The sequence below is a fragment of the Heliangelus exortis genome, chromosome 28 (assembly GCF_036169615.1).
Source record: "Heliangelus exortis chromosome 28, bHelExo1.hap1, whole genome shotgun sequence".
Classification (NCBI taxonomy): Eukaryota; Metazoa; Chordata; class Aves; order Apodiformes; family Trochilidae; genus Heliangelus; species Heliangelus exortis.
The window spans coordinates 1,626,110-1,640,014 of record NC_092449.1 but is presented as its reverse complement, the minus strand read 5'-3'; the positions used below and the strand labels follow the sequence as shown (position 1 = coordinate 1,640,014).

Here is a 13,905-nt window from a genome sequence, read left to right as displayed (position 1 = left end):
GGGATGGGGATGGGGAGGGAATGGAGACGGGGGTGGGAATGGGGATAGGGATGCAAATGGGGACAAGGATGGGGATGAGGACGAGGATGGGGATGGGGACGAGAATGGAGACGGGAATGGGGACGGGGATGGGGATAGGGACGAGGATGGGGACGGGGATGGGGATGGGGATGAGGATGGGTGCAAAACCGGGCGGGGGTTGGGCTGAGTGGCGAGGGACCGAGGCTGCCCCGGGCGGCGGGTGCGGTGCCGCCCGAACCCGGGACCGGCGGGGGAGGGCGAACAAAGCGTCGGGGCCGGGCGGGCGGGGAGGGGCCGGTCCCGGGGCCCTCCCGCCGCCGAGCGCGGGCGGCGATAAAAGCGGAGTGGGAGCGGCGGGGTCGGCACTGGGAGCGGCGGGAGCGATGCAGTTGGCGGGAGCAGCGCTGTTGCTGTGCGCCGCGGCGGCGGCCGGGGCACCGGGACCCGCACCGGCACCGGGACCCGCAGCGGGGCGAGCCGGGGCCGAGCGGCGGGCGGCGGGCAAGGAGCGGCGGGCGCAGTTCGCCTCCTGGGACGAGGTGAACGTGATCGCCCACGGGCTGCTGCAGCTCGGGCACGGCCTGAAGGAACACGTGGACCGCACCAAGGGGCAGATGCGGGAGCTCGGCAGCCGCCTCAGCGCCCACAACACCTCCCTGGGGCGGCTGCTGCGGCAGGCGCGGGAGGCGCAGGAGCGGGGACAGCGGCTGCGGGACAGCGTGCGGGAGCTGGAGGGCCGCGGCCGGCAGCTCCTCAACCTCTCCGAGGCTCTGCAGCAGCGCCTGGAGGAGGTGGCGGCCGACAAAGCCGAGATCCAGGGCCGGTTGGAGCAGCTGGAGGGCCGTGTCCGGCAGGCGCTGCAGGCGAGGCCGGCCGGGAACCAGAGCTCCAGGGACCTGGGAGCGCTGCAGGTGAGAGAGCAGCGCCCGCCCCGGGGGGACCCGACCCGCCCCGGGGGGACCCGACCCGTCCCGGGGGGGAACGGCCCCGAGGGGACCCGTCCCGGCACCCACGGCGACTTGGGGGACCCCACCTGCCCTGGGCACCGGGAGCGACCTGGGGGATGCGGGGAGGGGTCTCTGCCTTCTCGGAAAAGCGATGGAGGAGCCGAGGGCAGCGGGAGAGGCTGGAAGGGGGGAGTTGTGGGGGAAGCTCTGCCGGGACCCCAGGAGATGCCCGGAGGGTTGGTGGGGACCCAACCATCCCTGGGCACTGGAAGCTGAGGGTGGAGATCGGTCACGGGAGAGCGAGGGGATGGGGACCTGATGGTCCTGGGGGCACTGGGAGGATCGGGGGGGGGGAGCCCTGCCGGGGGTCTGGCCCCTTTGGCTCCCTGCCGGAGGTGCAGCAGGACCGGGTCTCCCTAGAGACGTGGGGTTCATCTGGCTCTTCCCTCCTCCCGCAGTCTCTAATGGATGCCCAGAACTTGCGAATCGAGGAGCTCTTGCAGAAGATCAAGCAGCAGCAGTACAAGCTGGACAAGCAGAATCTACAGATAAAAAGCCTGCAGAGCAAGGTGAGCCCCCATCCCACCCCACGGGGGGGGGGACACCCACAGCCTGGTCCTGCGAGGACCCTGGCAGCCCCGCTGGCACCGGGGCTCATTGCCGGCAGAACCGGTGACACCAGAACCGGCTGTCCCGCTGTTCCTGGTGCTGGGGATCCACAGTCCTGGTCCTTGTGCCCGGTGTGGGTGCAAGGGTCACAAACTGCAACTCCCCAGTGTTGGCACAGAGCAATAGGAGGAACCGGTGTGTGGGAACAGAGCTCTCTGGGCTCTGTTTTTGTGTTGATGTGCTGAATAAACTCGTTAGCATGGGTGTGAAAAGCCACAATAATTTCTGGCTTTGCCAGCCTCGGGTGTCTCCTGTTCCTCGAGGCTTCTGGGCAAGTTCAGCCCCAGCTCTGGTCACAAGGGAGTGGCTGGTACTGTGTTCATCAGCTTCCCTGAGTATCAGCACTGAAAATGAGCTGAGATAAAATCGTTCTGACTTGTGCTGGGTTTTTTGTTTTTTTTTTTTTTAGGTCAATCTACTCATCCCCTTACACCTGAAGGACAACAAGACACAGTCTCCAAAATGGAAGATAAACCTGAAGAAGAGCCTCAGCCACACCAACCAGAGCCAGAACACCAGTGAGGAGTCTGTGGTGATGCAGAGTGAGTATTGCCTGTGCCTCCTGCTCCTCCATCCCAGAGCAAACCTACAGCAATTGCAACCCTTGGAAAACAAAAGGTTCATTTGTCCCGAGTCAGGGTGTGAGATTTGCTCCCAAAGCCAGAGTTTGGGAGTTTGGCCAAACTGGGGGGGATCTGGAGAACAGACAGGATCATCCTTGCCTTCTGGGTCAGTATTAGTCCAGCAGGAATTTCAAGATTTAAGAGGAATTTTTCTGCCTGATGTAAAGAATGCAGTGGGGAGCAGGGAAATGCTGCTAGCAGGTATTTGTCACTGAGGATTGGCAGGTGGGGGAAAGGAGGATCTCTGCACCTGGGAGTTAACTCTTGTTCTCCTCCTCTCCCTTTACCAGGCAGGGGCTGCTTCTCAGGCTGGTACAGGGGAGGGTTAGAGAGCCCTGGACCATGAGAGGAGAGCTGAATCCTTTTGTGTCCATCTCCTGTGGCTCCTATTTAGGACTCACACCTAGAAAGACAAATGCCTCAACTCCCATTCTTGTTAAGGGAAGGTGCTGAGTTGCAGAGGTGCAGAGAGCCACAGACCTGGGAAACTTGCAGCAGAGCAGGCAAGTGGATGCTGCATCTGGAGCTCCTGGCTCTGCCTGGAGCATCCTTTTTGCAGGCCCAGGGCCTGCAGGAGCTCAGGGCAGCAGAGTGGGTGTCCCCAGCAGTGCTGTGTCCTGCAGTCACCCTCCCTGGCAGTAACTGGGGTCCCCACAGGGTTTGTTGTCTGGGAGCAGCTGCTCTCGTGTTGTGGCAGCTAAATCAGGGTGCTGGCTCTGTCTCTGCAGCTGTCTGGGGATGTCCAAACAGAAACCAGGCAGGGTGTGGATGCACGGGGAAATCCTGCCCGGGGCTGAATGCAGGGATAGCATGGGAAGACACTTGGGAATTTGTGTGTGGAGCCCGGAGCTGTGACTGTGTGAAAACTTGGTGGGCAGGACAAAGAGCTGCAGAATCCATGCAGACCAGAAGAGAGATGGCACACAGGGCTCCAGTTCTCAGTGGGGCTGACCAGCCTGGAGAGGGGCTACATGAGGTCTCCCTTGGTCAGAATGGTACCAGTGAGCCAGAAAACTCTCAAAACCCTATTTCCAACTCCCTGTTTTTGTTTTTGTTTTGTTTTTTTCCCATCTCTGCTTTGTGGCTTGCCCTCATTAATGTGTCCTAGAATCCTAGAATCATTTGGGTTGGAAGGGATCTTTGCAGGTCATCAAGTCCAACCCCCTGCTCCACTCTCGGGTTATGCTGAGTGTGGGGTGCAGGAAGATGAATTCAGGTCTTGGCACAGTCTGTGCCATCAGCTCTGCACTGGGTGCTGGGTGCAGCCTGGTGGGAGGCAGCAAGGGCCCTGGGGATGCTGCGAGGTGGGGGCTGCAAGATCCCAGCCCCTTCCCTTGCTGCACTGACCCTGGTGGGGAAGCCCTGAGCACCCCAAGCACCCCGGGGCATCCCAACTCCCTCCCCAACCCCACTGAGCCACGGGCTCTCCCTTCTCTTGCTCAACCCCCGGTGTCGGTACCGCTGACAGAAACCCAATTCCCTTCCCCTCATTAGCGAGTCGAGTGAGTTTTCTGGCAAATCTTAAAGCAGATGAGAGATGGGAGGGGAAGGGGGGGGGACAGCCGGGGGACGAGAGACTCGTGGCCGCTTGCAGAGCCCGGGTGGCTTGTGCCGGCGGCTCCTTGGCTAGCGTGGGGCAGAGCCCCGGTGCCGGCAGGACCCCGGGGGAAAGCTGCTGAACTCGGCCAGCTGCTCTTGCAGAAAGCCCCTTTTATTCGCATCCAGCGAGCTCAAGTTTTTTCAGGCTGGAATTGGCTCGGGGCCAAGCGTGTGAAAGTTGAAGGCTCGAAGCAGCCCGGAGAGGGAAAGGTTTAATCGCTTGCAGAAAGAGGATCGCGGCTTTCGGCAGAACCCCGGGTGCTGGCAGGCGGCCCAGTAGGGGAAAGGTGGAGCCCCGCACTCCCCCCGTGGCTCCGGGACTCCAAAAAAAAAAAATAATTGGGTTGGGGAGAGCGAGGGGGAGGTGAAGCCGACAGCTCCAGGCGTGTCTCGACATCTGCAAGAAAGGGTGTAGTGTAACCCGGGCTGTCAGCGTGGGGATCCGAGTGGGTAAATACACTGGTGCCTGGGGCAGCCTTGTTGATTCTTCCGTCTTGTTTGGCTAAAGAAAAGGGGGAGAGAAAGAAAAACATCCAGAGCAAGCAGGAGGTCTTATTCTTCTGCTGGTGCCATAGGGATGTGAAACATGAACTGAACTAACAAGCGTGTTCCTCAAACAAAAAGATCGAGCTGAGGCTCTTCAAGCATCTCAGTCACTGTTTGGAAGTTCCCCCGGTGCAGCAGGGAGACAGAATTGCTCAGAGTGCAAGGAGCGTGGCCAAAAACCAAATCCAAAGGGATGGGATTGACTTTTGCACGCTGAGCATCCTCCTGGCACCGTCCTGCTGGTTCTGGGCATCGATGGGAGAGCAGTAAGGAGCTGTGTGAGGCTGCCCCAGCATCCTGCTGCCTCACAAACCTGGGCTTTTCCTTCCCCTGGCCTTGGCCTTGGTTTCTCTGGCTGCATTCACCTCGAGGCTGGGGATATTGGGGTGGTCTTGCACCCCTTCCCCCCACCCCCCCCGCAGTGCTGGAGGTGTTTTTTGTCTGATTCTTGGGGGAAAACACTTGTCCTTGATGCAGGAGTGCCTGGGCTTGGGGGTGGCTGTGGCCACGTGCATGTCCCCTTGGTGCACTGCTGGGTTGGGGGGCCCTGGTCCTGCCCTGGCATTGCCTGGGGGTGCAAGGGGTGCACGGAGCACGGGTGCAGCCTTGATGGCTGAGGGCAGGGGGAGAGGGGCTACCTGTGCCAAGGGAAGGTTCACCAGGGAGGTCTGGGGGTGAAATGGGTGAAAGGTGGTGGCCAACATCACATTGCTGTCCCCTGGGTGTCCTGTCTAGACATTTCCCTTATTTGTGGCTCCATTCTTTGTCCCAGCACAGCATCTAGGCTCCCTGGGCACCCGGCGAGGAGAGGGGTGCTGTCCCTGGGGGCTGCTCTTGCCCTCTGCTGCTCAAGGACCCCATTTTTCCCCCTTCAGCCCCACAAGATACCCTATAGCAGTGGGGCAGGCCCCTCTCCCTGCTGCAGCCCCTGACCCCAGGGCAGCTATGGCAAGGGGATCCCAGGGGGGCTGTAGAGGGGGAGGGGGGGACAACACAGCCTGGGCCTTGTATTTAGGTTTCTTCTGTCTTGGGGTTGTGCTGGCAGCAGCTGTGAGCAACCAAAATCCATCCCACCTTCAGAGGGTAGAACAGATCCCCTTTGTCTGGGGGTGCTGGGGGCATCTGTCCCAGCTGACAAAGAGTCCCTTGACTTCTGTGGCTGAAGCCTCAGCAGCATCTTCCTGCAGCCTTTTGACTTTGGTTTTTTGTAACAGTTTCCCCCCCTCCCCCCCCCTCCCCCGGCCCTGTCTCTCCTCGAGTGCTGCAGGTGGTGGTTCCTGGATGGATTTTTATCCACCCTGTTGAAACGGTGCTTTGCAAAGTCCCCCCCAAGGGTGGAAGGAGAGGTGGGAGCTGGGCTGGCATGGGATGGAGGGGACCAGCTGGGAGGGGGCTTCACCTGAGAAATCTGCTGGGGCTCCCTGTGGTCCACCCACCCCTTCCCTGCCCCAGTCACTGTGTCTTGACAAAAAGGTCACCCAGCCTGGCCCCGGGGCTCCCAGTGGCAGGTTGCCCACAGGATGTCTGGCTGGGGCCACCAGAGTTGCTGGAAGCAAGAGGTCAAGTGCCAGGTGCTCCAGCACCTTCCACATGTCAGGACTTGGGGTTTCTTTCTGCCCTCAGAGATGGTTTCAGCCTCGGGGTGGGATGGTGATGCTTGGCCCTGCTGTTATCCCACCCCAACCAGGCTGCTTCTGCCTGCATGGAGGGAGCTGGGATGCTCCCTTGGTGGGAGCCATTTCCTTCAGCCTGGGTTATCCTGCTGCCTGGCCTGCTGCCTGCCTTCTGCTTTGGATGAAGCCCAAGGAGCTGCATTTGGATAAATGGGAAGATAGGGGGTCAGAGCATGACCAGATGCTGAGGTCAGGGGCCATCGTCTCCAGCACATGTCCAGAGCCTGGGTCACCACTCTGCACAGCTGCCTGGGCTCTTGGCCAGCGCTGCAAGTGCTGGGGCCATGGCAGAAGCAGCCTGCTGAGGAAGTGGGACTTAGGGTCAGCATCTCAGTGGCTTTTTCCTTCCCCTACAGAGCTCCCAGAGGATTGCCACCAGCTCTTCCTGGCCGGGCAGCAAAGCAGTGGTGTTTTCCAGGTGCAGCCTGCAGGGTCTCAGCCCTTCAAAGTCTACTGTGACATGAGCACAGGTAAAGGAGTAGAGATGTCCCACAGCATTTTTGCAGGGGGGGTTTGCAAACGGTAACCTCAAAATGACCCCATTTTCCCTGCCTGCAGAAGGTGGCTGGACAGTGATCCAGAGACGCAGAGATGGCTCTGTGGACTTCGACCAGCTCTGGGATGCCTACAAGAATGGCTTTGGAGACCTTCAGGGTAGGTGGAGGATGGTGTCTGTCTTCTCATCAAGGGACAAGTGATGCCTTAGCAAAAGTCATTTCCCCTTGCTGTCTCCTTGAGATTTCTGTGTGCTGGAGAACACCATTTGGCTGAGGAGGGAGGGATATTGCTTGCAGAGCAAGAGACCTCTGGCATCCTGGGCTGGCTCAGGAACAGCGTGGCCAGCAGGTCCAGGGAAGGGATTCTGCCCCTGTGCTCAGCCCTGGGGAGGCCACAGCTTGAGTCCTGTGTCCAGTTCTGGGCCCCTCAGCTCAGGAAGGAGATTGAGGTGCTGGAGCAGGTCCAGAGAAGAGCAAGGAGGCTGGGAAGGGATCCAGCACAAGTCCTGTGAGGAAGGGCTGAGGGAGCTGGGGGTGTTGAGGCTGGAGAAGAGGAGGCTCAGGGGAGACCTCATCACTCTCTCCAACTCCCTGAAAGGAGGTTGGAGCCAGGGGGGGGTTGGGCTCTTTTCCCAGGCAACTCTCAGCAAGACAAGAGGGCACAAGAGGTCTCAAGTTGTGCCAGGGGAGGTTTAGGTTGGACATTAGAAAGAATTTCTTTCTGGAGAGGGTGCTCAGCCATTGGAATGGGCTGCTCAGGGAAGGGGTGGATTCTCCATCCCTGGAGATATTTCAAAAGAGCCTGGATGTGGCACTCAGTGCCATGGGCTGGGAACCACGGGGGGAGTGGAGCAAGGGTTGGACTTGATGAGCTCTGAGGTCCCTTCCAACCCAGCCCATTCTAGGATTCCTGACACATCCTTCAGGTGCCAGACAGCAATACAAATGCTGCAGGGTTCTGGGTTGTCCCTTTTTAGCTCAGGAGGCTCTCTGGGTCTGCTTTGCAAGGCATGTTAGTGGCCCTGCAGGCAATGCAATGTGTCTTGCTTCAGGTGACTTCTGGCTGGGTCTCGAGAAGATACATCACCTCGTCCAAGAGGGAAGATCCGATCTCCTGATCGAGCTGGAAGACTGGGAAGGAAATTCCCAGGTGGTTCAGTTTGTCTTCAGCCTTGGTGGTGAGAGCACAGCCTACACGCTCAGCCTGCTGGGACCTCTGTCTGGAGAGCTGGAAAATGCCATTGGGGACTTCAGGCAGCTCCCCTTCTCCACTCGGGATCGTGACCACGACCTCAAAGCTGACACAAACTGTGCCAAACACCTCTCAGGTCAGTACGAGCTCCTCCTTCCCAGTGATGGGATTCCCTTCAGCCCAGTGGCCAGGAGTGGGACAGGGATTTTGTGGGACCAGACCCTTTTGGTGGTGAGCCCAGCTTGTCCCCTGCTTCCTCAGGAAAGCTGCACCCTTGGGAAGAGCCCTGCTGGGCTGGGAGGGAAGCTGAAACCAGGAGGGGTTCATGGTTGGCCCAAGCATCTGTCTTCATAACAACTTTGTTAGCTGCTGCTCGGCTTGGAAACCTTTCCAGGCAGTCCCCAGGCCCGAGCTGTGGCTGCTGGAGGGGTTTGAGCAGGTTTTGCAGAGGGGTTTGAGCAGGTTTTGCGTGCAAGAAATGATGTGCAGACACATCCTAAAGTCACAAAGGATCCGTGCAAAGGTTTTCCCAGCGCGCGGAACTTCTCAGGTGTGTACGAGGGGTCCTAGAAGGTCCTGAAGCCAGGAAAAGTGGGGAAGATGGGGGAAGCAGCTGCCTTGAGCATGGGTCTGTGTTCTGTCTGGAGCTGCTGTGCATTAAACCTGCCTCTGCCTTGCCTTGGTAGGAGGCTGGTGGTTCAGCACCTGTGGCCACGCCAACCTCAATGGGAAGTATTTCCGCTCCATCCCCCGGCAGAGGCATGAGCGGAAGCAGGGAATCTTCTGGAAGACATGGAAAGGCAGGTACTACCCCCTGAAGTCAACCACCATGAAAATCCAACCTGCAGCAGTGGAAAGGGAGCGTTAAGGCTGCCACCAGAGACTTGAACTTCCCTGTGGAGCTCAGGCCCGAGGTGCTCTGCTCCGTCACTTGGTGTTTACAGAAAATGAACTCAGCCTCCCCAGGAAGCCCTCTGAGGAGTGATCCTCTTGGTTAGCAGCCCTTGAGTGGCATGACCCAACTCCTGGCAAGAAGTCAAAGAGCTCCGTGTTGCTGACAGCCCTGAATGGGAGCTCCCAGAGCAGAAGAGGAGCCCCCAGCAGGGATGCTCCACCTCCAAGGGGCTTCCAACCTGCCACTTGCTGCTGTGCCACGTTCCGAGTTGTCTGGTGCTTTCTGTCCTGTCTGAAGACTTTTGTGATGGTTTTGGTGAACTGGGGCTGAGGGAAGGGGAGCACGGGAAGTCTTTTACTTCCCTGGACCCAAGGGTTGGGTGTGGAGCCTTGCTGTGTCCTGTCTTCCACTGCTGTTCCCAGGTGATGTCCTGTGTCTCTTCCTGTGAAAGCCCCAGAGCCTCCTCCCCCCACAAGTGCCCTGGGGACACGAACCTTGGGCAGATCCATCTGCACAATCCCTGCTCCGGGGTCTCCATCCCACTGGGAAGCTGTGGTGGGAATGCTGAAGGACACCCTGTGCAGAAAGGGGACCTTGTGGTCTCTCATGGCTTTGGAGCACTGTGTTTCTGGCTGTGCTGGAATTTGCTGGGAGCTGAGAATCCATTTCCACCTCCAGGATGTGCTGGGAGGGGGGGTGTCCTGCAGCCATTTGCAGGGGGGACAGACAGATCCTGGAGGGGGGATGAGTCTTAAACTCTGCCTGGAGCCTGCAAGTGTGGCTGGGGGTGGTTAGGATGGACACTTAGGGGCTGCACAAGGACAAAAGCAGTGTCCCTGGGCAGGACCTGGAGGCTGCTTTCACCCAGGAGACACCTCTGTTTTAGGGTGAGTAGCAGCATAGCAGGTGCATGCCCCAAAACCCCCTCTAAAGGGCCAGGGCACAACAGGATTTCTCTGCAAGAGCCTCACCAGCTTTGTGGGATGCTGTACCCTGAAGTACAGCGTTGCCTCTGCCTTTGGGGTGTGTGTCTGGTGGGCAAAGCAGGTCCCCAAAAACTCTTGTGAACCAAGCTGCCATCTTGGGGCTTCCCAAGCATCCCACCCTATTGAAGTCATATTGACTCCTGGGCTAGAGCTCCTAGCTGCTAAATATTGTAAATAGTCATTTGTAGGATGCTGGACCTTGTTGATGACTTTTTCCTGTTTTAATTTGTTTCCATATTTAAATGCAGTGTTAATAACAATGTGCTGTAATTTATAAATGTTGATGCTGGGGGGAAAGGACAAAAAAAAAAAAAGCAACTGTAGTTTGTGTATTTTAAACTTTTTTTTTTTGTACTAAAATATCTTTCTGAAGATGTCTTTTAATAAAAATAAGCCTGGAACTAACCTGTCTGGATTATTTGTCTACTGGTTTACCAGGAGATGTGTGAGAGCTCTGTGAGGACCCAACTCAGAAGCTTCACTTGTTGGGAGTTTGACCTGAGCACAACACTTCATCTGCCCTTAATTTTCATCTGTCCCCTTAGAGGCCTCTCTGAAATAAATCCCTGCTATAACCCCCATTCTACTTGGAGTTTATGGACTTCTAAATTTCTTTTCCCTCTGGAAATCTGGCCCTGGGGCAGCAAGTTCAGGGTGAGGATGAGCTGGTTCATCTTCCTCCCTCCTGGCAGGGAGCAGGGAGAGATTCCTTGGAGCTGGAATAACCCTGTGCTGGCTGAGAGGAGCAGAGCCTGAATTATCTGGACTGATTCAAGTCAGAGCTGATCAAGACAAGTCCCAGAAAGCCCTGGCCTTTACCTGCTCATAGCAGAGTCATCTCCAAAAGGATTTATGCCAACTTCAGGGGGATGACTCTGTATGGAGGAATGAAATGAGCTGGGGATGGAGGGAGATGATGGGGTAAACACCAGCTCTGCTCACGTAAGAACATTGCAAGGGCTTTTTAGGTGGTCAAGGAAGGGGACAGAAATGGCTCTTTATGGAAGGGAGAGACAAAATGCAGCTGTACAAATACCTTAGGTACTAAAATGTGGCCTCAGCTCCCGTGTCTGTCCTTCCCTGGGGAAAAACCTGGGGTTAATGATAGCCCCAAGCACAATTGCACAAACAGCCCATTATGCTCAGCTTTGTGCTATCTCTCTGCTCACTCTTGCATTCAGAAATACATTTTTAATGTTCCATTTGCTCAGTTCAAAGCTTGCTTAGTCCCTGGGTACTCCAGCAGATACTGGAGTGCTTGTCTTTTGGTTCTGATGCTCAAGTGATCGGATTAAGATGGGTTTTGTGCCTCGAATAGGAACTGGTGAAGGAGCTACACTGTATTTATTCATTGCCAGGGCTTTTTGCAGACTTGGCCTCTGCTCCCCTGTGCTACATTTGATCTCCCCCATCTGCAGGAGCTGCCTGGAGAGCGATGCTGGTGCCAAACACTGGAAACCCCAAACCTGGCCTGGCCCAGGAGCTGCTGCTTTCTTCTCTGCCTGGGTCTCTCCCTGTTCTGCTCTGCAAAGTCCTCCCATCCCACAGGGCTGCTGCCACCCTGCTCCCCAGAGAGGGGTCCCAGGCATCCCAGAGCCCTTCCAAGGTCCCTCTGTGTAATAGATATGCAGATAGAATAATAATAATAATAATAATAATAATAATAATAATAATAATAATAATAATAATAATTTAATAATAGAATCTTTTGGTTGGAAAAGCCCTTTCAGGTCATCAGGTCCAACCCTTCCCCCATCCCTGCCCAGCCCACCCCCACCCCATGTCCCTCATCCCCACATCTCCAGGGCTCTGAAACCCCTCCAGGGATGATGGGGACTCCCTGGGCAGCCTGGGCCAGGCCCTGACAACCCTTTCCAGGGAGAAATAGTTCCCAGTCTGTGATGACGGAACCGAGTCCCGGGTTGTCATCTGAAATCCCCTTGGAATCTTTCAGCTCCTTCCTTTTATCCAAGCCTGGATATCCAAGGATGCCGCAGCACCGGGGAGCCGGCGGGACAGCTCCCTCCAGCGACAGCGAGAGGGACAGGGACAAGGAGAGGGAGAGGGACAAGGAGAGGGAGAGGGACAAGGACAGGGACAGGGACAGGGACAAAGGCAGGAAGAGGGACAAGGACAGGGACAGGGACAGGGACAGCGGCATCACCGGACCCGCGCGGTGCCGAGGCGCGACCCTCCCGCGGCTGCGGGGACACCGCTGGTCCCGGTCCGGTGTCTGCAGCCCCCAGGGTGCGTCCCGGGGGTCGTGTCCGGCCAGCAAAACCCCCCAGGCTGGGGAACCGGGCAGGAGGGACCAGGAGGGGACAGGAGGGGACAGGAGGGGACAGGAGGGGGCAGCGTGGAGCTGGGACTCAGCCGATTGAACCTTCTTTGGACCCGGGGGTTCTCTCCAGGGTATCATTAGACGAAGAAAAGGTCACATTCGGCAGTTTGGTGGCCTCAGAGAGTGAGGGAGCCCCGGGCCTCCTGCCCAGAGCTTCCTCCGAATCCAACCTGAGTCTGAAAAGCAGAAACAAAACCTCCGGGAGTTCCCACCGTGACTCCCAAATCACTCTTCACACAGTGAATCCAAAATCACTCTTTGAGATGTTTGGCAAAAAGGGAGGGTGTTTGAGCACCCGTGGAGCTGCACCCACTCGGGTGGGTGGGCTGGGCCCCTGCTGCAGGGGGAACGAGGTGCTGGAGGGGGAAGGCACAGGCACTGCCCTGAACCCTGCCCGGGCTGGTGGGGATGCTCAGAGCACTTTAATGAGACAGAAAAAAAGCAAATTAGCAATCCCTGCTTCAATCTGAACCTGTGCTGCACCTCAAATCCTGGGGTCAGCTCTGGCCCCTCAGGACAAGAAGGACATTGAGGGGCTGGAGAGTGTCCAGAGAAGGGAATGGAGCTGGGGAAGGGGCTGGAGCTGAAGAAAAGGTCTGGAGAAGTTGTGAGGAGCAGCTGAGGGCCCTGGGGGTGTTGATCCTGGAGCAGAGGAGGCTGAGGGGAGACCTTCTGGCTCTCTGCAACCCCCTGAGAGGAGGTTGGAGCCAGGGGGGGTCGGGCTCTGCTCCCAAGGAACAAGGGATGGGACAAGAGGAACTTTTGGCACAACTCAAGTGGTGCCAGGGGAGGTTTAGGTTGGAGCTGGGGAAGAATTTCTCCCTGGAAAGGGTTGTCAGGGCCTGGCCCAGGCTGCCCAGGGCAGGGCTGGAGTCCCCATCATCCCTGGAGGGGTTTCAGAGCCCCAGAGATGTGGGGATGAGGGACATGGGGTGGGGGTGGCCTGGGCAGGGATGGGGGAAGGGTTGGGTTTGATGATCTGAAAGGGCTTTTCCAACCAAATAAATTCTGTGGTTCTGAAGACTTCTCTGGGGAAGTCAGGGCAGACAAACTCATGAACACAGCCCAGGAAGGTGAGAAATCCATTTAATGAGCAGAGCCAGGCAGCAGAAGCCTTCATCCCCAGGAAGGTTTGATGCAAGCACAGATCAGACACATCAAACAGGGGATGTGAGGCACAGGGTGTGTGGGGCAGTGCTGGAAGGGAGGTCACCGGAGCTTGGGGACATCCCTGGGCTGTCCGAGGGTCTCGTTGGGCTGTGCTGGGGGGTGAGCAGCTGTTGGGAAGGTGAAGGGATCCCCAGCTCGGTCCCAGGGCAGCCACCAGAACCCCCCCGAGTGTTGAAATGGCCCCTGGCTCTTATCAGGGATTTGTTCAGGAAATTGCCTCAAGCGGCACCAGGAAAAAGAAAAAAAAGGAAAACGTTTTCCTAGAACAAGTTGTATCCCCGTGTTTTGGGGTTTTTTTGGTTTTGTTTTGTTTTTTTTTCCAAAACAGTTTTTTCAGTACGAGAGACTTTGGCGCTGAGAGGGGCGGAACCAGCCCGCGGAGATCAACCAAGCTGGGCCGTGAGGGCTTCGAACCTGGAGGGGTTCGGGGGAACTCCCTCCCCTGCCGCCTCCTCCCCGCTGCCTTCTGCGCTGTCCCAGAACTGGCTCCCCCGCACCCGGGGTGGGCCCTGCCCGCCCCCCCGGCCCCTTCCCGGACCCCAGTCGGATCCTCCTTGGACCCCAGCCGGGCCCGCCCCGGACCCTCCCCGGGCCCTCCCCGGGCCCTCCCCGAACCCTGCCCGGACCCGCCCCGGACCCTCCCCGAGCCCTCCCCGGTCCCTCCCCGGACCCTCCCCGGACCCTCCCCGGACCCTCCCCGGACCCTCCCCTCCCGGTCCCCGGCACCGCCCCGTCTGGCGAGTCCG

General features: G+C 57.9%; 1 protein-coding gene across 1 annotated transcript; it reads left to right on the top strand.

The window, feature by feature from the left end:
- The first annotated feature begins 367 nt into the window (after window positions 1-367).
- On the top strand, window positions 368-10,053 carry ANGPTL4 (angiopoietin like 4). Its single transcript, XM_071727685.1, has 7 exons — window positions 368-932; window positions 1,427-1,537; window positions 2,047-2,179; window positions 6,435-6,548; window positions 6,637-6,732; window positions 7,628-7,903; window positions 8,454-10,053. The coding sequence occupies exons 1-7, from the start codon at window positions 405-407 to the stop codon at window positions 8,633-8,635; spliced, it is 1,440 nt and encodes a 479-aa protein (XP_071583786.1). The 5' UTR covers window positions 368-404; the 3' UTR covers window positions 8,636-10,053.
- Window positions 10,054-13,905: the final 3,852 nt, after the last annotated feature.

What these genes read in the sequence shown, in the direction of transcription:
- ANGPTL4 (XM_071727685.1), top strand. Translation starts at nt 405, where the DNA reads ATGCAGTTGGCGGGAGCAGCGCTGTTGCTGTGCGCCGCGGCGGCGGCC. An exon ending in GGAGTCTGTGGTGATGCAGA is followed by an intron (nt 2,180 to 6,434) that starts GTGAGTATTGCC and finishes CTTCCCCTACAG; the next exon opens with AGCTCCCAGAGGATTGCCAC. An exon ending in CTACTGTGACATGAGCACAG is followed by an intron (nt 6,549 to 6,636) that starts GTAAAGGAGTAG and finishes CCCTGCCTGCAG; the next exon opens with AAGGTGGCTGGACAGTGATC.